This window comes from Vigna unguiculata, chromosome 9 (genome assembly GCF_004118075.2).
Source record: "Vigna unguiculata cultivar IT97K-499-35 chromosome 9, ASM411807v1, whole genome shotgun sequence".
In the NCBI taxonomy this organism is placed as follows: Eukaryota; Viridiplantae; Streptophyta; class Magnoliopsida; order Fabales; family Fabaceae; genus Vigna; species Vigna unguiculata.
This window is the reverse complement of record NC_040287.1, coordinates 39,367,976-39,394,685: the sequence shown is the minus strand read 5'-3', so window position 1 is coordinate 39,394,685 and position 26,710 is coordinate 39,367,976. Positions and strand designations below refer to the sequence as shown.

The 26,710-nt window shown below is 33.1% G+C and overlaps 1 protein-coding gene across 2 annotated transcripts; it reads left to right on the top strand.

Annotated features, from left to right (window-relative positions):
* Nucleotides 1-1,263: 1,263 nt before the first annotated feature.
* LOC114163206 (myosin-15-like) lies at nucleotides 1,264-26,189 on the top strand. Of its 2 annotated transcripts, XM_028047368.1 has the most exons (41): nucleotides 1,264-1,446; nucleotides 1,515-1,643; nucleotides 1,744-1,890; nucleotides 2,817-2,962; nucleotides 3,068-3,224; nucleotides 3,339-3,397; nucleotides 4,446-4,602; nucleotides 4,755-4,904; nucleotides 5,006-5,142; nucleotides 5,729-5,875; nucleotides 5,963-6,064; nucleotides 6,430-6,487; nucleotides 8,628-8,729; nucleotides 9,454-9,491; nucleotides 9,585-9,711; nucleotides 9,791-9,964; nucleotides 10,120-10,251; nucleotides 11,061-11,170; nucleotides 11,691-11,751; nucleotides 11,864-12,041; nucleotides 12,536-12,741; nucleotides 12,970-13,089; nucleotides 13,178-13,276; nucleotides 13,985-14,039; nucleotides 14,665-14,714; nucleotides 15,539-15,760; nucleotides 17,817-17,956; nucleotides 18,161-18,272; nucleotides 18,438-18,485; nucleotides 18,571-18,663; nucleotides 19,111-19,281; nucleotides 19,367-19,519; nucleotides 21,036-21,212; nucleotides 22,672-22,809; nucleotides 24,121-24,191; nucleotides 24,321-24,420; nucleotides 24,489-24,545; nucleotides 24,628-24,684; nucleotides 25,254-25,334; nucleotides 25,416-25,498; nucleotides 25,612-26,189. In XM_028047368.1, exons 1-41 carry the CDS (start codon nucleotides 1,441-1,443, stop codon nucleotides 25,733-25,735), a joined length of 4,674 nt encoding a protein of 1,557 aa, XP_027903169.1. In that variant the 5' UTR covers nucleotides 1,264-1,440; the 3' UTR covers nucleotides 25,736-26,189. The 2 variants fall into 2 exon arrangements, with proteins under 2 accessions (XP_027903169.1, XP_027903170.1); XM_028047369.1 differs by lacking the exons at nucleotides 13,985-14,039; nucleotides 14,665-14,714 and having other exon boundaries at nucleotides 1,265-1,446; nucleotides 25,612-26,188.
* The last annotated feature ends 521 nt before the right edge of the window (nucleotides 26,190-26,710 follow it).

Sequence of the window (26,710 nt, the reverse complement as noted above, 5' to 3'; positions counted from 1 at the left end):
GGTTATTCGTCTAACTTTTCTTAAAGGATAGAATGTATTTTTATTTTCTGTAATTGAATTCAATTACGTTTATGTAAACAAAATAAACGTAAGTAAAAAGCACTTCAATCATAGATTACATTATCAAGAATCATAGTAAAGCTTCTAAAGATAGAGATTAGTTTTGCGAATTAATTCGGGTAAAAATTTATGAATTGATGTTGTACTTTTACAGTAAATAAAAACTGTATTGAAAATGATGCATGAATTTTTGTTTCAATGAATTTATTTCTCTTACCAAACTAATAACAAGTGGAGTAAAAGGTTAAAATTATTAAAGGATTGAAGCGTAAAGCAAAGGAGAAACATAACTGAAGGAAGAGATGAAAATTGTCCTTTGCTTCCTTTATACGTTGATGCCAATGCCATTTGTTTTACTTTAAAAATGATTTTTAAAAATGAAAAATCAAGTGTATGGTAGGAAGACTGTGTTTATTAGAGTATTTTTATTATATGTTATTAAATAAAAATAAAATGAATAAATAGTACTTTCTATTGAAAATAATAAAGAATCAAATTTAGAAATTAGTAGTCTACCGAAGAAGATAAATACCTGAATGCCATGGCGTTCAAAATTCCTAATAATGTGTGTTCTAATATTATTCTTTTTTAAATTTGATTATGGCAAAAAAATAAAAATAAAAATGATTTGTGGAGAAATAAAACATGTTAGAATGAACAATTTAAATATATATATATATATATATATATATATATATATATATATATATATATATATATATATATCGCAATCGTATGTCAAAGGTATCTTTGATTTTTTTACAGTCGATTTAAATACATATATTAAGCTTTGAGGGGTAAGCTATAGCAATGTATAAAAAGTCGTAAAAGTATATTGTAAATTAGTAAGAAACACATTGTTCGTAAAATTTGAAGGTGAGTATCATAAAAATAAATAAACAATCATGTGTTATGGTTTACGATTGTATTTTTCCGCATTGTATATTATTATTAATTTAAAAAAATCAGGACTGTGAAAATAATAATTTTACAAAGGTTAAATTATAACAGAAATTGTGAAAGTTAAGATATGGAATTCAAATTGTGGAAAAACATGATCATGGGAAAATAAATATCATTAATGCTTAAAAAAATGGAAGTTACTTGTGAGATCATAATAAGAATCGATCTAATTTAAAACTGTAACGTAATTTGGTGCAGCCATGGGAAATATATCTAAAAGAAAGAAGCGGATGATACGGTAAAGCGAAACCGCGAGTTAAAAGAGGAAGAAAACTACAAGCCCAAACTGTGTACGGTGGTGACGTGTCGAATACGATATAAATAGCGTACAGTTTCGCCATTTTTGACTCATAGTCCTCACCCCATAGGGCGGGAACCACACTTTTCAGCAGAACAGAAGAGAACTACCTCAACCTCATGCCTGTAAGTACTACCTCTCACTCTCCACCTTCTCTAGGGTTTCACTTTCCACTTATTTTTCCCCTTTGCAGGAACCAATCATGAGTCTGCGCCATGGCACTAAGGTTTGGGTTCACGACAGGGATTTGGCGTGGATTCCAGCTGAAGTAGTCGAATCTTCAGGAAACAATGTTACCGTTGCCACTGCTTCTGGCAATAAGGTGAGGGTTTTGTTTCTGTCTAATTTATTCTTCTTGCCATTGTGAATGCCGGTGCATAATTTGGATGATGAATTTGGGAGGTGTGTTGTTGTTGCTGCAGGTTATTGCTCTTTCGCAGAACGTGTTTCCCAGGGACGCGGACGAAGATGAGCATGGTGGAGTGGAAGATATGACGAGGTTGGCTTACTTGAATGAGCCAGGAGTGTTGTACAATCTCCGCAGGAGATATGCGCTAAATGATATCTATGTGAGTTTTAGTGAAGTGATTTATTCGTAAGAAGATGGACAGTTAGGGGTTATTTTTTTATTTATTTTTTTGTTTTCGTGTTCTTAATCTTTATATGTTTAATGACGAGATGAGCATGAGTTCGTAGTTGTGTTATTGCGCTGTGTGAAATTGAAAAGGTCCAATGGCTTTTGGTGAGCCGAGTTGGCATTAGGGGATTACCATATTAGTGAAATGATATTCAATTTTCTGTACAATGCTATCAATGTAGGATTTTTCGTTAGATTTTAATTGAAACGCCTTGAGTGTAAATTTTTTTACATTGTCATCTAATCACGTATTGCTGCGTATGGTAAGTAATTTGTACACTCGCACACGATCATTCAATTGCAAACTGTCACATATGATAAGTTTGCCATCTTTCCCAATAACTAACATTTTTAGCACTGATATGTCATACCTTTAAAATAACTCTTTTAACATTCACCCCCCAATGATGATTTTTTATTGAGAAATAGTATAACATTTCTTACATTGACCATTCATGACAATCAAACTCTCATTATTACTGTCAAAATTGCATTTGGGTATGCAACTATTGTCCCTAGCCACTTCCCAATCTGCTGGTATTTGAACATAAATATTTATGATAAGCTGACGTGGGCTTTGTTGCCACCATATTTTAATGTATGAAGGTAAATAATCAGTGTTTTCGTTTGAGGGCTTTTACAGTAGTATATTGGAGGTGCAGTGCTTGTTCAAGTAGCCAATACTGATGAAAAATTAGCATTTACTTGATATGTTTATAAATTTATTGATCAATATTCGTGCAGACACACCCACACACATATATTTATATATATTTTGCAAGGACTATTATGCCTATCCTTTACATTGCATTGTGTACTATTTTATGCTTTTTCCAGTGACTTGTTTTTCTCTCTTAGACTTATACAGGGAGCATTTTAATAGCTGTTAATCCATTCACAAAGCTTCCTCATCTGTATGATATTCATATGATGGAGCAGTATAAGGGAACTCCATTTGGTGAGCTTAGTCCACATGTATATGCTGTTGCTGATGCTTCTTATAGGTTAGTACGTATTTGGTCTTGCCCATTACTTCCTTTTTTTTGGTCATATTTACTCCTTGCCTTTTCATGTTGCGAGTAGTGAGTTTTTTGTTCGGCATGATATAGAGCTATGATGAATGGAGGTCAAAGCCAATCTATCTTGGTTAGTGGTGAAAGTGGTGCAGGGAAAACAGAGACTACAAAATTGATTATGCAATATCTTACCTTTGTTGGTGGGCGTGCTGCTGGTGATGACAGAACAGTTGAACAACAAGTTCTTGAAGTAGGCTAACTCTTAAGTCCATTGATCATGAATTTGAGAATTATTTTACTTATACCTTCCCTTCCATTTAGTCATCAATAAGGAATGCTGATTGAACATTTTTTCTTGATTCAGTCGAATCCACTCTTAGAGGCATTTGGCAATGCAAGGACTGTTAGGAATGACAATTCAAGGTAAACTTGGTTCTTTATAGTTTGTATATACACCTTCTGCCAATCTCTAATTTTTCACTTTCCACTTTGATTTAAGAAATAAGCCTATAATTTTTCTTGTCTTTTGATATTTTCTTATCTTTTAATCTCCTAAAGAATGCTATTTGAAGACAAATCTTGTCTATTTAATCTACTGTCCATCCATCCAAACCATTGTTGACTTATTAGAAACATAGTTTGTACCTAAAAATTGCCATTTCATGGAATGGCAGTTATTTAAAGACTCGACTTTACTAGCATAGTGAATGGAGAATGCACTTGAGGTATAGATAAACTAACATTATGAATAGTTCATGTGAGTGTCTATCATAAACAAATTATAATTACATAGATTTGATTTTGACAATATCATACCACATGTTAGTACATTTTGTATTTAGATTATTATCTAGCACTAAATGTTCTGCTTAATAAACTGATAAGTTAAAAGTAATTGAAAGTAGGTTTTCGCAGGTTAAATATTTATGTCATAAACGAGTTAAAAAAATGCCAAATCCAAGTTTTATTATTCTTAAACAAGTCCAGCTCTTAATAAGGCTCATTTAAATAAATAAGCCAAGCTTGAGCCACAATTTTTTCTTAAGTTGCGTCTAGTTCTTGGCTCTGCTCAGTTTGACTTGTTTACACCCACAGACTGCACCATTGTTGTGTAAAATCTAAAAATATACAAGTGAGAAGAGAATTCTGTGACATCATAGAATTTTTTTCCTTGTGTATTTCCTGAGAATTAGATTCAGAAGGACTACATTTAGGAATTGTGATATTCATATTTGAGATAAAGTCTGAGGTTTAAGTGCGTAAAGTGGAAGAATACTACGTAAGTTTGTCAGTTTTGTGAGATAATATTATATTTTTAATTATGTGCATATGATGAATAATCAGGCTCTATGTTATGGATGTTTTAACAGGGTTTTACATTTTAATGAAACAGTAGTTTAGGACGTCAAATATTCTTTTATTCAAAATTTTCTTGGTCATTGCCTCATTATTTCTATTTTCCTGAATGCAGCCGTTTTGGGAAGTTTGTTGAAATTCAATTTGATTCAAATGGTAGAATATCTGGTGCTGCAATTAGAACTTACTTGCTAGAAAGATCACGAGTAGTACAGATAACAGATCCAGAACGAAATTATCACTGCTTTTATCAGTTGTGTGCATCTGAAAGGGTATGCAGTCCATTGTGAAGTCTTTATTCAATTATATATTTAGGTGTAATATCCAGCGTACAGCAACATTTTGCATTGTGCATGTGCGGGCTACTGTTTTCAGTATATCATGTTATTGTTATACTTTTTTTATTGGAATGCCTTATTTTTAGGATGTAGAGAAGTATAAGTTGGGACATCCACGTCACTTCCACTATTTGAATCAAAGTAAAGTCTATGAATTAGATGGCATAAACAGTGCTGAAGAGTACATGAAAACGAGAAGAGCAATGGATATTGTTGGCATAAGTCATGAGGATCAGGTTTGATGATGCTACCGACTAGTGTTTGCTTTCTTCGTTTCTATCTTGATTAGTTTTGTTGATATGCTACCCTTACAGTTATCCTTTGTTTTTATTGTCAGGAAGCCATATTTTGCACCTTGGCTGCAATTTTACATTTGGGAAACATTGAATTTTCTCCTGGTAAAGAGCATGACTCATCAGTACTAAAAGATGATAAATCAAGATTTCATTTGCAGATGGCTGCCAATCTTTTCAGGTAGGTGATTTTTGTTAGGAACATTATTCAACTTACATGAATTATTTTACTCGGCTTAGATAACTACATTTGCATTTGGCTTTCAAGTTAATTTATTTTTTAAATGTTCATGATATTTCTACAAGTAAGATTTTGATAATATGACTATGTAGGGTGCGTGAACAGACAGGGAAATTAAGGGGTAATAAAGTTTTTTACGATTGCTCATTAGTGCAACAGTGATTATGAAATGCCAAGGTGTTAGTGAATACAGTTTTCAACTACTGTTGAGTATTGACTTTGCTAAGATAGGTAGTATTATTAAGTCTTCAGAATTTGTACGTCAGAGAAGGAGACAAAGCTTTAGATTAATTTGGTTTCTCTAGCCTGTGAGAGATTGGATTTCTGTCTGAACAGGTTGCTGCTACTTGTGGAGTTATCTTGTATCTTTGTGAAAAAAGATAAAAAAATAACAAAATGAGATGGATGATTGGTTACTTATATATTTTCCTTAACATGTAATGACTAGACATGATTTAATGTAAGTTTTCACTTTTTGTCCTTTTCGTTAAACTTAATGGAATGTCTACAAATTTTCCATATCTAGGTGTGATTTGGACCTACTTCTTGCAACATTATGTACGCGTTCAATACAAACCCGAGAAGGAAATATTGTCAAAGCTCTTGATTGTAATGCTGCTGTTGCTGGTCGGGATGCTTTGGCAAAAACTGTCTATGCTCGTTTATTTGATTGGTATGCTTGCCTTCAATGCAGAATTGATAAACATATTTTTATCATGAGCATATTAGGGTGAATACTAATTATTTGTTACTCTATCAGGCTTGTTGATAAGATCAATAGTTCCGTGGGCCAAGATATCAATTCCCAGATGCAAATAGGAGTTTTGGATATTTATGGTTTTGAATGTTTTAAGGATAATAGGTAATTTGTTGTGAATTAAATATCTCTTAGGGTATATTTTATTTTTTTGAGGTTATATGCACAGTGGAAAGTTGAAGTGAGTGGGTTAACTGTGCATTTGAATTGTTGAAATATATCTTGGTAGAAAAAATGATTTGTGAATATCATTTTAGTGATTTGTGAATACTTTGCCACTTGTATATAGCATTCTTGTAAATTTTCGCATTTCCATTGATAGAAAAAATGAATTGTTGTACCATCTATTGTTGGTTTATTTTCCCTGTTGAGTTTTTATTATTAAATTGTATTTTCTGCTGCTTTTATTTTAATTTGTAAGTTTTTTGGTTTCATTCTTGTGGTTGATCCTATTATATTCATTTCAACAGTTTTGAGCAATTCTGCATCAATTTTGCAAATGAAAAGCTTCAGCAACATTTTAATCAGGTATGCAAATTTCTTTTATCGAAGTTAGTGGTTTTGTTTGGTATAATTAGTTCAAAGCTGAAAAGCTAGAGTCAAAAGCTGAATGTTTTTGGTATGATCATCAATCAACCAGTTGATATATATATATATATATAATATGGATGAAAGAATGAGAGTGTATACATAATTAAAAATTAAAAACTGAATGCATAAATTATTATTATTATTATTATTATCATCATCATTATTTTTAGTATGGTATATTTCATAGAAAAATTGAGTACGCTCATATATTGATTGGGAATGAGGGTATTGATTAAGGGAACAATAAAAGGTAACATTTTTAGACACTAAAAGGGATAGTATTGGAAAAAATGAGTGTTTCTAAAATATTTTCTTTTGAAATAATCACTTTTTTAGAAATAGATAGGATTTGCTTATTTAAAAAGCCGAAAACAACTTATTTTAAAAGTAGACAGATTAGACAAACACATAAAAAGTAGGTGTTCTGCTTATTTTGTTAAACAAAGTACTTGTTTAAAAATAAGAACAAACAAAGTCATCCAATATCTTGCAACATGAGTCGTATGCTACTTTTATGGGGTCTTGTTTGGTCCTCTGGATGAGATAAAATATGATAGGATGTAATAGTTAATTGCGAGTATGATAGAATAAGAGTGTGTGACAAACTCGTAAACTATTTCAATGTTGATGCGCACCAAATAATATATATGTTACTCTATGTTATGTTTAAGGTGGATCAAAGTATATTGTGATATGAAAAAAATATACATGTGTGTATGACAATATTGCTCTTTCATCATAATTTCACAGTATTTAAAAAAAATTAATTTGATATAATATTATATCTTTTCATATCTTTTTATTCTTTTTGAAGTTATAGAAATCATAAAAAAGATATCTTTAATATTCTTTTTAAATTTTATACTTAGTTTTGTTTTATTAAATTCGGAAAATTTGTGTAAGAAAATAACTAAGATAAATAACAAAGTGAACATTTGAGATTTTAATAAAATTTTAAGCAAAAGATGAAAAAGAAACATCTGTATCTATATATGATAAATGTTATAATAGTATTTATTTAATTTAGTTTTAAAAATGTTAATTAGTAATATATATTAATTTGCAAATTTTCTATGAATAAATGAGTGTGTGTACCTGGGTTGTCAATACAGACTAGTTTGATTTGTCTGGCTAAGGTCGCAGGGTCAACCTGAAAAAACAGAAAAAGGTCTATCCTAGTCTCCCCGCCCAGGGTTAAAGGGATCAATCCACTTACATTTAAAAAAGTAGGTTTAGACAACCGAAAGATAATGGAAGAAGGAAGTTGCAAACAAGGGGAGCCTGTCTTTGCAGAGGCTGCACGTGGAGCCTGTCACAGGGTGGAGGGAAGGTCGTCCCTTGCAGCAGATCATTGCTTGTGGAAGAAGGTCACTCATCATTATCATTGTGGAATGTTGTTGTGGTGGTGGTATACAGCGGAGTGGATGTGCAGTAGCTTTGTTAGTGTTATTGGTTTTCAAATGAGATGAGAGGGTGAGTGAGTTTGACTAAGTAAGAGGGAGCATTGAGTGAGGAGGAGAGGAAGGCTGAGCGAGAATGAGTGACAGAGAGAGTTGGGCTGGGCTGGACAGGACTGTAAGGTTGAGTAAGATGGATGGACTGATAGGCAGCCCGACAGGTTGGGCCTGAGTGGGCCGTGTTGTCAATTTTGATCCATTGTAAGGTTCAACAATTTTATGGGACAGCTCTACATTTTGGGCTGGGTTGGCCCACAGATTGTATGCAGTAATGCATAGACTGTCATATATTGTAGGATAATGTAATAATATTTTGTTGGTGTGCCAAACAATTCTAAAACCAAAATAGGATCACGTGTCCTATCATATCCTATACGCAATTGGCCAAAAGAGTCTTCTACTTATGAAATTTGAGATTTTAAGTGTATAAATATTTTGAAAAAGCTTCAAATGAAACACCTTTAGTAGCTTGTTTTTTTGTTAAACATACTAGTTGGCTAATTAGAAGCTACTCAATTATTTATCCAAAAGCAATGCCTTGGTGTCTTAATGCAAATGTTAGTTTCTTTTATTTTTAAAAATTTTATTTTAACTTGTTTGCTGCTTGTAATTTCTTCCAGCATGTTTTCAAGATGGAGCAGGAGGAATACACCAAAGAAGAAATTAACTGGAGCTACATTGAATTTATAGACAACCAAGATGTTTTAGATTTGATTGAAAAGGTTTTTGCTAAATCATTTCTTTTGATTGAGGTTTTCTGATTCTATGTTCTCATGCACCATTGATTGTTTAATGCGTAATATGATGCAAGGATAATATTTTTTCTATGACATTGATGGATAAAGTATTGTGAATAAGCTATGTATTTTGTCACTTTATTTCTGTGGGCTGCAATACTGAATTTGAATAGAATTTGCATTACAAAATATTGGAAATTGATTCACCAATCATGAAAAGAGAAGAATTCCAATTTTATTGATGAGAGAAAAAACTGAATTAAAATGACTAGTCTTTATTTACAGAGAATCAGAAGTACCTATGCTACTAAAGTGGTAAGCCTGAATAACTTGTCAGTTACAACATATGCCAATCAGCCCTAGGACACAGGTGATAAGTAGATTAGTTCTCTGAAACAGAAAACAACTACTTAACTAGACCACATTATATCAATTCCTTTTTGTCTTATTCTATGCTTTTGGTCTAATGTTTGAATCTAACATATATATGATTTTGACATAATGTTGGGAATAAGTATTGGATTGGGTTCTTTTGGGACTAGTTGGTAAGATCTGCATATTAGGGTTCACATAATTTAATTATATCAAATGAAAACTGTGTAGCAACATTTGGGAATTAATTTCTGTTGCATTCACATAGTTATGTACGAATCATTTTTTTTTCTCTCTTGATTTCAGTTTCTCATGTACTTGATGCATTCTTTTGCAGAAACCCATTGGGGTCATTGCTCTGTTAGATGAAGCTTGGTATAATTTGATTTTTTTTTAACCCAAATTGGTCTATAATTATGTGTTACCCACTTGCAAATTATCTTTAATCCTGCATTTGTCTACTTTCAGCATGTTTCCAAAATCAACGCATGAAACATTCTCTACCAAGTTGTTTAAACACTTCCTGTCACACCCTAGGTTAGAAAAGGAGAAGTTTTCAGAAACAGATTTTACCCTTTCTCATTATGCTGGAAAGGTAATTTAAGGTTTCAGTTCTTTATCTTGTTTTGAAAATGAATTATCTTGGTGGTCTATTATCTAATACTTTTATGCAGGTCACCTACCATACAGAGACGTTCTTAGACAAAAATCGTGATTATGTAGTGTTAGAACATTGTAATCTATTATCCTCTTCAAAGTTGCCATTCGTGTCGGCTCTTTTTCCTTTGCTAACAGAGGAATCTTCAAGGTCATCATACAAGTTTTCTTCTGTGGCTTCCAGATTTAAGGTGTGATTATCTATTTGCTTTTGTGAGTTACTGAATTTAAGGGGAATCATTATTATGAACAAATACTGTGATTAATTATTTGGACATTAATTTTGTGATGTTGATCCTTTTCTGTTTCTTTTCCTGTATGTGACATTGGTGGATGGGGACTTCAGCAACAACTGCAAGCACTCATGGAAACACTTAACACAACAGAACCTCATTACATTCGTTGTGTCAAGCCAAGTTCTTTGAATCGACCACAAAAGTTTGAGAATACTAGTGTCATACACCAATTACGTTGTGGGGTCAGTAGTTAAATGTTTGAACTTCTTTACTATTTGTTGTTCACCTAAAGTCGTAGAGAAACATATTGCCAGTATGCCAATTATTGAATTTGTTTCCTTCTGTTTAGTAATGACTCAGTCAAAGGAGTTGTTTTTACCAATGTTACTGTAGGGTACAAGATCAAGTTACTTTTATGGTTTTTCCTTTTCAAGGTGGTGAATATCTTTTGCGTGTTAGTGCGTTGAATTTCCCAAAGATCTTCTCTAAGTCTGCCTGATTAAACTTGATATAGTTTTTTTTCCTACTCAAATTTGAAAGGTTTTCAATCACACTTATTAGATTATAGGCAAAATATTACAGTTATCACTGTTAATAAACAAAATATTCTCAGTTTCTCATAGTTTGTTAAGTCTGTTATCATCGTTAGTATAGCTGTACCAATGAAGGCGGCCGGTATAAATGCTCCCAAAGCATTAGGTTTTCAGTGGGTCGATTGAAATGAAGAACTCCATTATTAGTTTATTTCTCTCTTGAAAGTTCTTTATGATGGGATCTGAACTTTCTTGCAGTGAACCCTGACCTTTCTTGCAATCTGTTTAATAATTTCTCATGGAAACTCGAATCTCATCCCTTCCATCCCTCAATCTGCTGAAGTGTCTGATTTGAAATTGCATCTACATGCTTTCATGCATACAAAAATTGCAGTGGGTTTGATTCAGTTTTTCATACTGACAAGGCTGCCATAATTATCTTGTTTTGTCTTGTCTAAATTTACTTCCTAGTATGGTCACATTTATTAACATTTCTTCCATTACTGTATTTTATTTAGGGTGTCCTTGAGGCTGTTAGAATAAGTCTGGCAGGTTACCCCACTCGAAGGATTTACTCAGAGTTTGTAGATCGCTTTGGATTAATAGCTCCCGAATTTATGGATGGAAGGTGATTTTATTTTTTAATTTTATGGATTGACTCAGTTTAACTGTATACTTACATGGTTCTTTACTAATTTCATTTTTTAAAGTGATGAGAAGCTTTAAATTACTCCCATAAAACTGGGATTACTTCTGCTAATTTTTCCTAGATTGGCTGGTTTGTTTGGTTAACAATTGGTTCAAAATTTTGTCTAGTTATTAACTTGGCCATATCGTGGGCTTGCTCTATTATGTGCTTGAAATAGAGAACTTGGTCTGGTTATAAAAATGTTGGTGGTGATATGTCCAATTTTATTGGTAGTTTTACTGAACCAATTGAGAAACTAAAAGCAAGTTGATTTTACATCTTATTTAAATTTTTTATTTTTCCTTTTCATCGTTATATCTATTATCTCTCACTATTGGATTGTTTGTATTAGTATACATGCAATTTTAATTATGTGAATGCAATTGCAGCAATTCAAGTTTCTTACTAGGTAATTTTTTCACTTCTCATCAATGTTTGGTTACAATTTTTGTGCTGACAGTTACGATGATAAAGCTGTAACTCTGAAAATATTGCAAAAGTTAAAGCTTGAGAATTTTCAGGTGTGCTTCTTTGGGACTGTGCATACTGTCGTTGTGCAGCTCTGGGTTTGAAGCTCAAATAAATTTATGTTGGTCATTCTTTAATTACTTTTTAATCTTTGTTACTGTTCAGTTAGGTAGGACCAAAGTATTTCTCAGGGCCGGTCAAATTTGCATTTTAGACTCTAGACGTGCAGAAGTTTTGGACAATGCTGCAAAATGTATTCAGCGTCAACTGCGAATGTTTATTGCTCGCAGGGATTTCATCTCAATTCGTGCTGCTACACTTTCTCTTCAAGCATGCTGCAGAGGTCAGCTTTGTTTATGTTTAACTAAAATGTTTCTCAGATGTTATTTCTTATGGAGCATAATGCATTCCTTTCCAGCTTAAAATAACGCTTGATTTGTATTGCATTGGCCATTGGCTAGTCTCAAACTTCGTGAACTCAATGATAGTATTTATTGCAGGCATATGTCATGTAATTTAAAATCTGTAAAATGTTTGTAGGATGTTAGGTCCTCTAAAGTGAGGAAGGTGCAGCAGCAACAGCTATCACCATGTCTTTTATGAATATTAAATAGAAAATCTATGAATATTAAATAGAAAATCAACGGTGGTGGTTTTCATATCTTTATTATTTTTTTACATGTCCATGAGTTGGTTCATGATCTCAAGAGTTGATTTTCTAATCAATGGTTATAGGTACACTTTTTCTTCAAAGTACACCTCACTTTAGAGGAATCTTATCAGTAAATGTATTGGTTGCCATTTTTATAATTAGTTGTCAGCTTTTGTTCTTACAAGGTTGCATTAGCCGAAAGATATATGCTTCTAAGCGGGAGACAGCAGCAGCTATTTCCATCCAAAAATACACCCGTATGTGTTTGATGAGACATGCTTATGTGAAATTGGGTTATTGTGCTATTATTGTACAATCCAATGTTCGTGGTTTCACAACCCGACAAAGGTTCTTGCATAGAAAGGAGCACAAAGCTGCCACTTACGTTCAGGTATTTTACAAAAGAGGTGGAGTAGTAACATGACCTTTAAAATGTCAAAGCAATTGCATGTTCTTCATTTGAATGAGTTTTAATTTTGTATATTATGTTTCCAGCATTGAATTATGCTTGTGTGTAATTATGCATGTTTATATATGATAATGCATTATTTTCTTTCTATTGTTCCCTTTCAATTGGTTATGTTGTATTTTGTTTATAATGTGTAACTTCCATACATAGGCCTATTGGAGGATGTGCAAGGTTCGATCTGCATTCCTAAAACATCAAAATTCAATTGTAGCAATACAATGCCTTTGGCGATGCAGACAAGCAAAAAGAGAGCTTCGTAGACTTAAGCAAGTAAGGGTTTCTTTCTTTTATCCATGGGAGGGTAAAATGCATTAGAAGTTGTTCTCACTACCTTAATTTTTTTAATTATCTTTTTTAGGAGGCTAATGAAGCTGGAGCCCTGCGTTTAGCTAAGAATAAACTTGAGAAACAATTGGAAGAGCTTACATGGCGTTTGCATCTTGAGAAAAAAATTAGGGTATTACATCCAAAAAAGAAGAGATGTTTTGGTGTGGATGTGTTCAGATTTGGTTCATGCATACGGATAAGTATTTTGTGACATGATGTTTTGTTGCTGCATCACATTCTATTAAGTTTTCCTTCTGCTAATGTCATGAATATGTTTTTTATTTTGGGAGTCAAATGATTTGAGATTTTGTAGTGTACTATTGTTTCTGCTACATACATTGGTATTGTTGTCTCATTTGCTAATAATTATTCTCATGGCATATCTGTGGTTTGTATCTTTGTTTTGCTCATGACACACAAAGATTCATTCATAAGATTATCTATCATATATTTATACATGGTATCATAGCCTAGTTTGAAATCATTGCTCTTCGGAGGGATGTCCACCGGTGCCATTTTTTCCTTCAAAAAACCATGTTTCTTTCTAATTTCCGGCATCCTCTCATTGTCGTGCCTAATTGGCTGGATGAAATTTGCAACATCCTAGTTTTGTTGTTCAAGAGAGTTTTTTGGTCTGGTATGTCATCTTTGCAAGTTTTTGTATGGTCTTAAATAGTTTCCAAAGACCCTTTGTTGATGAAATTTTTTATAGGTACATTTCTCATGTCTTTTTAGAAATAACATCTTTTTTAGACAAAAGACCTTGACAAACTTAGATACTTCTTGGGTTGGGAATTGGGGAAGCACAAGCTGACAATGGAATTGTAATTTCCATTAGGAGACTAAACTACCTCAGAGGCACTCATCCTTACATCTTTTTTGTGGTCACTGTGGTAAGTTATTTTCTAAGGTCGACATGTATAGGACATTGGAATGTTGTTATTAGTATTCTAAGTAAGGGGATTTTGCTCGTTTGTGATTGCAAAGCTGCCTTTCGAGAGAACCAATCATGCTAAGATGGATTGTCACTTCATTCATGAAAAGATTATATCTAGAGACATTACTTCTCATTTTGTTAACTCTAATGATCAGTTGACAGATGTCTTCACCACATCATTGCGTTGTCATATAATTGATTATATTTGTAACATTGGTGCATCACATCATATGCACCAAATTGAGGGGGAGTGTTGGCTGTATTTTCAATATATGGCTCTAGGTCCATCTCTATATAATGTATTGTACAGATATAATATGTTCCTTTGCTGTGCACATGACATACAAGGATGCATTCATATGAATGTCTATCTTATATTTTTCTAAAGGGAACTGAAGTGAGTGGTGGTAAATACAATTTATTTGATTCTTTTGTTTATGTGTTTGCATCCCTCTCTGGAATTTTGTATACTAGTTACCCTCCCTCATTTGTTTGAAACGGGAGGCTTCAAACAATTACCTTCACTCCATGTCCACTTTGGCTATACATTTTTCTTTTACTGATTCAAGGGTTTCATGCAGTATTTTTATGTCGCTTCTATGTGGGAAAGAAGAATGCTAAGCAGAACATGGTATTGTTCTTAATAATAGATTGCAAGACATGCTAGCAGCTGAGTTTAATGCTCCCTTCCCTTTCCAACATGTCCTTATACCTCCTTTCCAATCGATGAAATTTGTTGTAACTTGTAGTATAATGCGTTTCACTTTCTGGTTTACAAGTCTCACTTGAAATGTCGTGTTTCTAATAAATTTCAGGTAATTGTATAGTATATGTTGGAAAGTTTGTGCTACTAGCACGCTTAATAGATTACACATAAAGTGGAATGTCCACACTGTGTATTGTTCTCTGGATGAACTCGCATTTAGTTGGGACATGCAGTAAATTTTCGTCTGAGTGCAGCTGGTTATTGTGTTAAGGGTTTTTCATTAATGGCTAAATTGTTGTCATAGTTTTAAATTACGAGATTTAACACTAAATGATATATTTTAAACTATTTTTCATTGTTTCTGTCTTATGATTTGAGGCAAATATGATTCACAATTCAAAAATTAAATTAATAATTCATGTTTTCAATCCTGATTTGTGTATTTCTTGCTTTTATTTTCTGGTATTGGAATTTCTTTTCATCCGTCTTTTTGTTGCTTTATCTTTATAACTAATAATAATTTCTTTAATGAAAATATACAAGTGTCCTTATACTGGATTGTCAGTTTTTACTATAAATTATTGGTTATGTTTTTAAATTTCTGCCATTTAATTTAATTTGTGATATGTGGATTTTAGACAAATAGTATGTATGACCATCAGTTCATTCGATTACATTAAATATGAAGTTTGATTTATAGAGATGAGATTTAGGAAACTTATGATATTGTTTTCTTCATTGTCATGCAGATTTCTAATGAAGAGGTTAAGCATGTTGAGATTTTCAAATTACAGCAGATGGTGGAGGCTCTGAATCTTGAATTAGATGCTGCTAAACTTGCAACAATTAATGAGTGCAACAGAAATGCAGTTTTGGAAAATCAGTTGCAGTTATCACTAAAGGAAAAATCTTCTTTAGAAAGAGAGCTAGTTGCAATGGATGAAGTGCGAAAGGAAAATGCTCAATTAAAGGTGCTTCAATTATTCTTACCATTCAATTTATATGGCAAGATTTTCTATTTCTGCATCCTGAAGCTAGCTTGAATTACATTACAAATTTACTCTTCATTGTTTAACTGCAAGAAGCTATCCTTTTAATTGGCATGATGTATGCAAATTTGGGGTACATATTGGATGCGCTATGCTTTACAGGGCCCGAGCTAGGCCTGTTACCCCAATTAAAAGGCCTAAGACCTGTTTACCTTATATAAATCTTGTTTTGAGGCGTTGCTTGGCCAGAAAGCCTATTAAAAAGCTCTATTTAGTTTTAGTAAAACCTATTAAATAAGGTGACATGCATACCTAAGCTGATTAATCTTATTTATAGGCCGGTCGTCTTTAAGTCTTTAAATAGACTATTACGTATATAATTCCAAATTGTAGTAAAAATTTAATATAACAATATTGTTATAATCTGATAGGTCCAAAAGGCTTTTGGGATGACATTCAAGCCTAAACTTTTGAACTTAATAAGCTTCTAATAAGATTTTGGCTTGACATATTTAGAAAATTTGCATAATCTACCCAAAGACTGATGAGGGCTAGAATAAAAGTCCCCAAAATATGTGGTAACCTATTCACTTCTCTAGTGCAGGCTCGTGTCATAAATTGCAGAAATTAAGAATGGGTATCGAAGAGGTGGGATTGATTTGAAATTTGAAATTTGCATAATCTACCCAAAGACTGATGAGGGCTAGAATAAAAGTCCCCAAAATATGTGGTAACCTATTCACTTCTCTAGTGCAGGCTCGTGTCATAAATTGCAGAAATTAAGAATGGGTATCGAAGAGGTGGGATTGATTTGAAATTTGAAGATGGGTTACTGGTAAAGAGCGCACCTGACAAGACAAATTAAATATTTGAATAGACAGTTTGTAGTATGATTTGGCTGGGTAAACAACGTGGGTAAACATTGAGTTTGGATTTTTTAATTTAAAGCCAAAGTGCGTGGAATTGTTTTGGTTTTACGTCTCATGTCTCGCATGGGACAATGTAGGATGAAATGTTCCACTTGACTTTTGGGTTCATTGATTGTGAAAAAGGTGGTTTTACATGGTTTGTCTTCAGGTTTTAGGCTTATGTGTTGAACATGGATTAAGGGAAAACAGTTTTTATTTTTTATTTTTTTATGGTAAGTCTTTTTACTTAGTAGTAGAAAACTAGTTGGATGGTACATGCTTTTCCTGGCTGCAACATCTTCATGCAGCCTATTATAATATTTTTTGTTTGGTTCGTATCTACTTTAACATCTGTTCTACGTAAACGAAAACGTGTTCAAAATAGGGCATGAATTGGGTTCTGCTACAAATTTTTGTAGTTTTCTTTTTCCTTCTTGATTAATTTGCATTCAGATTGGATTGTTCCTGTTAGGATACATCCACCTCCTTTTACAAAGGTCTATTAAAGAAGAAACAAGGGAAAAGGAAAATACAGTTTCTTTTAATTAAAAGAGCTGTAAAATTTGTAAGTAGTTTTGTAGTTGGGAAGCTTGTATGTCTAGGTGTGTTTTGAGGTTTTGAGGGGGTGAAAAGAAAATTAGTGAACAGTGGGAGGTTTCTGGACCCTCGAAGTGCCAAATGTGTTTCTGTAATAATTCTGAAATCTGTATACCAAATTCTCAGTTTCGTTTGTTTGAGTTTTCTTTCATGTTTATGAGTTTCTGACCCGGTTTCTATAAGTTCCCCACCCGGATGCTGTGTTGGTACTCTCGTTATCTACATAACCATTTAAATGTTTTTCCCAACAAATTAAACATATGGGATATGTGGTCTTTGTCTCCAGTCTCCATTCTTCTGAATGATGTATTAATTCCAGTTTCAGCATGAGGTGTTGTCTGTTTGTGACCTGTGTATGCTAAAATCTCACAGGGCTCTTGCTTGAAGTAATGTGTTACATATGAGTTCCATTCGTTTAATAGTATATGCTTTTAAAACAAATGGGTAATGACATTTTCATGCCTCACTTTTTTTTGTGTGTGTGATTTGTCTAATAAATTATGTTATATAGATTGCTTATCTGATATGTGTAGGGTTCACTGGATGCTTTTGAAAAGAAGAGCATGGCTTTGGAGCTTGAGCTTGTTAGTGCTCGGAAAGACCAAGACAAAACCATTCAGAAAATGAGGGAGTTTGAAAACAAGTGTTCTCAACTTGGGCAAGATGTGAAAAGGTGCCTGTTCTGCTTTCATTTCTCCTATTTTGCAGATTGATTTAATTCAGGTGCCAAAGTTGCTGGATCTTGTCTTCCCCTTTCAATGGATTTTTCTTTCCTTTATTAGAGTTTGATTCTTGTTAAAAATTTAATATTGTGCAGTAGTTTACTTATATTTGTTTATAATTCTGATTTTCCTACTTGTATTTAATTTTAATATAGCCTCCAGGAAAAGCTATTTACTTTAGAGGATGAAAATCATGTGCTTCGTCAGAAAGCCTTAACTGTATCTCCTAAGAGTAACCATCGAGGTTTAACAAAGTCATTTTCAGAAGTAAGTTTCCTCATGCAAATTGATGTTGATATCAATTATCATTTACAGAAATTGTATCTTTGGGTTTCCGTTTCCCCTATAGCCAGTATATAAATGTTTCAAATGTTGCAAAAAAATTTGATTGGGGCATTGTGACATATCTATTTAATTTGCTTTGTGAAACAGAAACACTCAAATGCAATAGCTCCCCGCACTGAGCAAAAGCCCATATTTGTAAGATGCTGCATTATTGGCTTCTGTTGAAAATTATTACTGAGCACAATTATAGTTGTTTTTCATTGGCTCCAATTTGATGCAGGAATCGCCCACACCTACAAAACTTATTTCCCCTTTTACACATGGAAGTTTCTCAGACCCTCGTAGATCAAAACTAACGGCAGAGAGGCTCCAGGTATTATTTGTGCTTCAGCCTCTTGTTTTCGAATTTCAGATGGTTGCTTTAAAAGATAGCTGTACACAATATAACTAACTTGTAACAAACTACTCTAAAGAAAGCAGTTAAGAACTACTCTGTATACAGTATACTCATGTAATATTTATTTCTAAATTCTCGGACGTGGCAATCAGGGAGAGAGATTGCCATTGCTTATTTTTTTAATTTAGCAAGAAGGTGAAGCGGGCCGGGGCACATCATAACTGCAACTATTGTCATTGTCCGTTGACAATTTCCTTGTTCAGCTTAAACTTGTTGGTTTAATCTACTGGGATTGGGACTGATTGGCTGTTTCTTTCTTGGCTTGTCCACAATACTGTAATTGTTTGTTACCACAAGGAAAAAGCAGCTAGGATTCACTCTACAGTGTGCCCTGTAGGCTTATTGATACTATATGTTGTGCAGGATAACAATGAACTCCTCTCTAGGTGTATTAAAGAGGATTTGGGGTTCAAAAATGGTAAACCTCTGGCAGCTTGTATCATATACAAATGTCTTCATCATTGGCATGCCTTTGAATCTGAGCGCACGGCCATATTTGATTACATTGTGGATGGAATTAATGATGTCCTAAAGGTAACAGTACTGTATTTGGATTGTAGCTTGCTTCTGTAGTTTTCAGTGAGATTTATTCATTGGAGTGGAGTGTCATCTATTTCAGGTTAGAGATGATGACACTGTCTTGCCATATTGGCTGTCCAATACATCTGCACTTCTATGCCTCTTGCAAAGGAACTTGCATTCAAATGGGTTTTTAACAGCCACGGCTCAACGTTACGCCAGATCATCTGGCTTGACCAGCCGAATAGGACATGTGAGTTATCAAGTCAAGTTTGTACACTGATATCAGATTTTTCTCCCTCACTTGTGCATCATAAATTTTCTTGTATTTTATTGGTGATGATTGACTTGGTTCAAACATTTGAATAATATTATAAATTTTAATAATCTATTGTGTTATGAACTCATAAATTATTAATGTTTGGATGTAGTGGCTGTTTTCTTTTATCGATCTTTTAAGCATATTTTTGTAAGTAATTTCAGCATCCACTAAAGCCTGCCAGACTAGACAATGCATGTTAGTTACAATGACAACCATGGAGATCACCTCAAAATGGGCCATATGGCTTTGATGTCATAGGCTGATAAAAAAAGATTCCATTTTAAAACTTAATACCATGTTAATATCAACCACACTTCAATTGTTTGGCAGCCAGTGTGGGACTTCTTTTTGCCTGCAATAAGAAGCGTAAAAAGAGATTTATTGAGATTATAAATTCCAATGTCTAGATTGGCAGAAGTTGTACGGTTAGCATTCCACATAGTACTCTGTGCTGCATTGAATAAAATAAGGCATGGTGCACTCTGTAAGTGCTGCTCATAGTTTTACCCCCTATTTACATTGCTACCTCCTCTCAGCCACTGAACAATAATCTGAAAAACCTATTGTAAATAGAGGATTAATATTATTAGGATAAGAATATCTTCAATATTTCCATAGTAATGAGGAGAAAATTATTTTTTGAATCTTCCTATTTATTTAACAATATTTTATTTCCTTATTCTAGAGAGTTTGATTTACAAATAGAGGTAATGAAAATATTACTCAGTAAAATAATTTTTAATTCCTTCCATAGTTCAAGTATACCCCATGTCATTAACCAACTTTCCCAAAATCTCAGACAGTTAGGTGAAGATACATCAATGGTTTTTTATTAAATCTCTAAAGTTCCACTTGAACTTGTTTTCCGAACTGCTCTGAACATGGACACTTGTCAAACTGAATTATCATTTTGCTTTAGAACACTACCTACTACCAGTTTTCTTCCAAGTACTGGTCTTGGGCCATGATTCTGCTAATGTCCGTCCCAGTACTGGTCTTGTGCCATGATTCTTTGCAGAACAGAGTCATTGAATGATCGTGTAGTATTGTACTATCTTCAACCTTATCAACACTTTTCAAACCCTTATTCCTGGCATTTTCTTTCTTCTAAAGATTCCTCTTTTAACAAGCTTTGCTTATCGGGTGCTAAGAGAAAGCTCAACAATGCAGAAAGTTGAGAACAACCTATTTTTCATTGTTTATAAATGTTTATAAATCTTCAACATACAATCACTGATTATTCTTTGAATTATATAAATAGCAATCACTGGATTCATTTAAAGGTTGTGTTGACTGTTGCAATGTTTTTATCTGTTGATTTATTTGGCTTTGTCGCCATGTTTTTGTTTTCCCTTCAGATTTTGCATTTCACTCTAGCTGGTGGTCTCCGAGCACCTGCTTTCTTTATCTACCTCTTTATTCAGTTTGATTTGATGCCATTTTTCAGAAGCTGAGGTCTCCATTGAAGCTTATTGGATATGAAGATAGTACAGTACATGTGGAAGCAAGATATCCAGCTATTCTTTTTAAACAACAGCTTACTGCTTGTGTAGAGAAGATTTTTGGCCTTATACGTGATAATTTGAAAAAGGAGCTTTCTCCACTTCTGGCATCATGTATTCAGGTGGTCCTAACTGATATTTTTGGGGATTCAAGCAATGTTTCACTAAACTTGCCGAGTAATATTTTGTGCATCGTTGTTGTTTTATTCTTGGTTATATTGTACTATTAAGTTTTAAATCCTGGATAATAGTTCGAGGTGCCCAGCCCTGAATGTGTTATTGTGCTGTACCCGCTAGTCTTAAAATTTTTATATAGTTTATATTATGTATACTCTACCTTTAAAATCTAAAAAATGATAAAAGTTCCTCAAAATTATTGAAAAGCCATGAGTGTCTTAAAGCATACTGGTAAATCCCAACATAAGTCAAATACAAGATTCCTTGAATGGAAATTATTTATCATCATCTTCTAAATTCAAGTCATCAAAATATCTCTACTATACAGTTCTAATTTTTCTTTTTCTTGAAATTGAAGTCCCAAAAAGTAGCCCACCCCAAAACGCCCTAGTTCAGAGTTTTTCTTTGGAATCAACACAGCAGCACTATAGCACTGCTACAACTGCCATTTGGTCCATGACAGCTGACACTAAACTGCTTTGCTACAGTAATCCTTGTAGCCGGCACAGGCTTCTCCACACCACTATTTTTTAATGTTATGAAGTACGGACATGATGAAGTCCAAACTAATGAAATCTATTATATGCTTTGCATTGATTTAGACTTTGCTTCATACACTTCATGTTTGCACTTTTTTTCAATCTATTATTTTCTTCTGTTTAGCATCATTGCATAATGGCTGTTTGACTTTATTTCATTACTTTAGTTGCAATTTAAGTTCCATATTTAGGATTAGAGTTTATAGAACAATGCAAATAAACATTTCTGATAATTGAAGAGTTGTTCTTCTTTGCTTTCACAAGGAAACAAAGTTCACTTTGATGGTTAACTTCTTGTGGCTACTTTTCTTGTACAAAGAAACAATTTTGTTTATTGAAGGGTGTTTTATTTGCTTGTTCAAGGAAACACTTTGATTTTGATGGTTAACTTCTTTTCTTGTGGCTATTGTGATGTATTGAAACGGGAGAATTGAAACAACCTTTGGAATGGTTGAGACTGGGAGAGATGCCTTTGTTTAGCCTAGTGATAACCAATTTCACCCATTATTTGCATTGATGATGTTACTGCCTTGGAGATTGTTTACTTTGGACAGCTGCTATATATATATATATATATATATATATATATATATATATATATATATATATATATATATATATATATATATATATATATATATATATATATATATATATATATATATATATTTATAGCAAAAAATGAATGTTATAGCATCACTATACAAGTGCCAGTTTCTGTGGACTTTATTTATGGTAGAACATAAAGTGTTGTATGATTCATGTCCTCAAATCTCACTAAGTGGGAAAGTGCTTTTGTTTCTGTCAAGCTTTAATAATGATACTTTGCGTAATCATGTTTCTTATTGTATATGATACTTTTTAGGCACCTAAAACCGGTCGGATGCTAGGTGGAAAATCATCTAAATCTCCTGGTGGGCTTCCTCTGCAATCACCTGTTGCTCAATGGGACAACATCATCAAATTTTTGGATTCACTCATGAGCAGAATGCGTGTAAATCATGTATGATATTTATTAATTTGTTTGTCACTATCTGATCTGCGCTATTTTTTCCAGTCCAGTCTTTGTAAGCATTTGTTTGGTCAATGAGACAAGAGATGTAACGGTTTCCTTATTTGAACCTTGGTTATCAAAACCAAACTGAACCAACTGGGAATTTGCCTACCATCCTGTTCAAAGGAACCACAAAGTTGTTACGTTAAAGAATGGAACAAGAACTGGTAAAACCAGTCTTCATTCGGGCAAACTGGTGGCTCCACCAGTTTAAGTAGTTCTTCAAAATACTGGTTTCATTTTAGAAATGTCTATAACATGTTTTAATATGAAGTCAACCTCAATGAGTGCTATGTTATAATGACTGGTAGTTATATGAATTACTTTCTATTTGTAGATGTTATATTATTGCTAATGGATATTGTTGAACTTAAATATTGTCATATTTAATTTTACTTTGTGTGAGTTTTGAATGTTAGTGTTATAACATATAAGTTTTAGCATTTAAAAGTGTTTTTTAATTTTTAATGTTGTGATTATGTTGTATTTTATTGATCATTTTTTAATATATTATGTTGTAAATTTGAAAAATATTGTTTATTTTACTGGTTCAATCACAGTTAGCTCATTTAACATTGAACTGGTGCTCTTACCCGTCTAATAACCAGTTTGGTTTCCAAAATATTGACAATCTTCAACTTATCTTTTGGGATTGAGTAGTTTATCTGGCTATGCGGTGTTTTTCTAAAGGTCTTTTTAGTTGGGTGTCTCTTGTATTTGAAGAGATTGGTAATGAATGCTTCTTGTTCCTTTTGTTGTTGCTGCCTCATCCTTAGTTCTGGAGATTTTGTTGTTCTCTCTTTGTATATTACTTTTCCATGTTTATAAATGCTTTACTTGTCTAAAATATTTATCTGGAGATTTTGTTGTTCTCTTTTTATATATTACTTTTCCATGTTTATAAATGCTTTACTTGTCTAAAAAATTAATCATGTTTCAGTAAAAATTGCATGAAATGGGGATGTGTAAGTTTTACACACTATGATATCTTAATTGTTTCCTGTTTTTTAGTTATGCCAACTTGAGTTAAAGCTTTGATGTGGCAAACTGAAATATTGTAATTCTTTGAAACCTAAAGAGCTTTTTTTACTCACTTTATATTGAGAACATACTTAATAAAATTCTCATTTCTATTAGAAAATAGATGAGCAGTTATAATTCATGGTTATGCATTTAGCTGTTTGTTTCAATAGGTATCAACCATTCAATGTGATCTATTTGTTTCCCTTAGTCTTTCCTTACCAAAGGCTGTGTGTTCAGGTACCATCCTTTTTCATCCGCAAGCTAGTTACTCAGGTTTTTTCCTTCATCAACATTACACTCTTCAATAGGTAAAACCCCCTATTTACTAGATTAAGTTTTTCTGTTGCCTCAAATCAGTAATTTGCTTTGTTTATTGAATTGCTTTCTGTAGTTCAGTTCTCTAATTTTTAATTGAATTTGCCCATAATATCTTTCAGCCTTCTGTTGCGACGTGAATGTTGTAATTTCTCAAATGGTGAATATGTAAAGTCTGGGCTTGCAGAACTGGAGAAATGGATAGTTAATGCAAAGGAGGAGGTAAAGTGAGCTTGCTATTACTTCATGATTTTATTTCTAAGGTTTAACTAGGTACTTCTGGAATTTAGTATGCAGGAACATCCTGGCACGAACTGAACTATATAAGGCAAGCTGTTGGGTTTCTGGTACAAGCACTACCATAGTTGTACTTTTTTCTCAAATAGCACTGATATGCTATATTTATTTTCATTTGTTTTAATTGTACAGGTAATACATCAGAAGAGAAAAAAATCTTTGGAAGAAATTCGGCAGGATCTTTGTCCGGTATTATAAACATTATATTGTTCTAAATGAACATCTCTTTTATCACACGTTTATACTGAATAGTTTTTCGTCTCGAATGATTTTAAGTTCTGCTGTTTCGTGAATATGCCTGAGAAATTGAGCCTGCAATTAAGAAATTTGTGACCATGACCCGGGGGTTCTTGTGTCTAGTTTTGTTTTTCATTGATTCAATAATTTGACTGAAGTGAAAATTCTTTCGAAGTTAGATGAAGAAATGTCGGTATAAAATAGCTATATGTGAAAGTCAATATTTGCTCCAATATAATTGATACATTTATTTCTTAAATTATTAGTTTCTTTCAAGGAAATATGTCGTGTCTTTTTGGCCAGACGTATATAACAATACCTGGGTAATAGTTGGATTGTCAATGCTGTGTTGGGAGGAAGTTGCCCCTAATTAGGTGTCATTCATTATTCTTCTATTTGTTGTGTCGTGTATATCTGATTATTTTACCTGCATCACTGATGCAATATTCTCTTTTGTACTTTTTTGTTGAAAATAATACTGTTTATAGAAGGGTTAACCTATTTCTAGTTCACTCTAACAGGCATTAACAGTGAGGCAAATTTATCGAATCTGCACTATGTACTGGGACGACAAGTATGCAACCCAGAGTGTGTCCAACGAGGCAAGTTGTGTTTTGAATTGATTAAAGTACTTTTATGTTGTGGTAGTCTCCTTGGAGTTCTGAACTACATATGGTGAACAGGTAGTTAATCAAATGAGGGAAATTGTGAGCATGGACAATCAGAGTTTGACAACTAATTCTTTCTTGTTGGACGATGATATGAGGTACTTTGCTTTCAGCAATATCAGTTCTTTGTAGTTCTTTGTAGGACCTATAATATATTGGAAACAAGGGTAGCTTTGACCCCCTCTCTTAGCCTTCAATTTTTTTGGTGCAGCATTCCTTTTTCTGCTGAAGACATAGATATGGCAATCCCTGCTATAAATACTGATGATATTGATCCCCCAGCATTTTTGTGCGAATATCCCTGTGCCCAGTTTCTTATTTTACATGAGAAATAATTGATCTACACTACAATTGGAAGATCGTTTGAAACTCTGCTTCAATATGTGATCTCTGGAATTAAATGAGTGCACAGCCCAGTGGGAAATGTTTTCCCATTCAAATGGACAGCAACCTTAGTTGTCATCAGATTTATCGGTCTCGTCACTGATGCACTTGGTACTCATGATATTAATTACCATTCAGAGGTGGAAGAATGATTCTCTTGGTTTAATTTGTAATTTCTCTTATGATTACAATTAAACCAGCAAAACTCTAATTATCTAAAGATAGGATAACAGAAAAGTTTTTGACGTGCTGCTTCTATTATTATGTAACTCATCTTATTTGTATTCATCATTTTTGTTGTATTCTATGTAGATATGCAATTGTAATCAGAGCCTTGGCCAAAGAAATTAAATGATGTTTCTTCATTTATGTAAAAATGCTGAACTTCAGCCATCCGTCTCACAGTCTTTCATTCTTTTATTCTGTGAATGCTATCATTTTATTCCTTTTAAACGTTATTATTTTTTCGTAACTTCAGCCTTGAGACTTCGAATGTCATTGTTTCATTTTGGAAGCATCGCACTGGTTTGGCGGCGATTAAAAAGGGACTACTTTTAGTCCTTGGTCGACACCACCACATGCCATGTAACCACAATTGAATAACGACATCACTGATCGATATCTTTCAAAGTCTTAGTCAAGGTCAGAAATATGACTGATAACCCTTTCATCATCATTTCAATAAAGTATGATGCGAGTTTATGAACTTTGTTAATGCCATTATATTGTCTTCAAGGACTGGGATGAACAGCCAATGTTTTTCGTCTTCACTGAATTTAATTATTGTTTTCCTGAAAAGTATAGAATTATTTTACTGATTTCAATTATTTAAATTGCATTTCCATCATCTCAATTTATAATAATCAAAACTCTTATAAAAATTAAAAATACATTAAAATAAGAAGATTCTGAAGTTTTTTTTTTTT

Coding starts and splice junctions, on each gene's coding strand:
- LOC114163206 (XM_028047368.1), top strand. Junction 9,965..10,119: donor CTGTGGCTTCCAGATTTAAG/GTGTGATTATCT, acceptor TGGGGACTTCAG/CAACAACTGCAAGCACTCAT. Junction 17,957..18,160: donor CTTGGGCAAGATGTGAAAAG/GTGCCTGTTCTG, acceptor ATTTTAATATAG/CCTCCAGGAAAAGCTATTTA.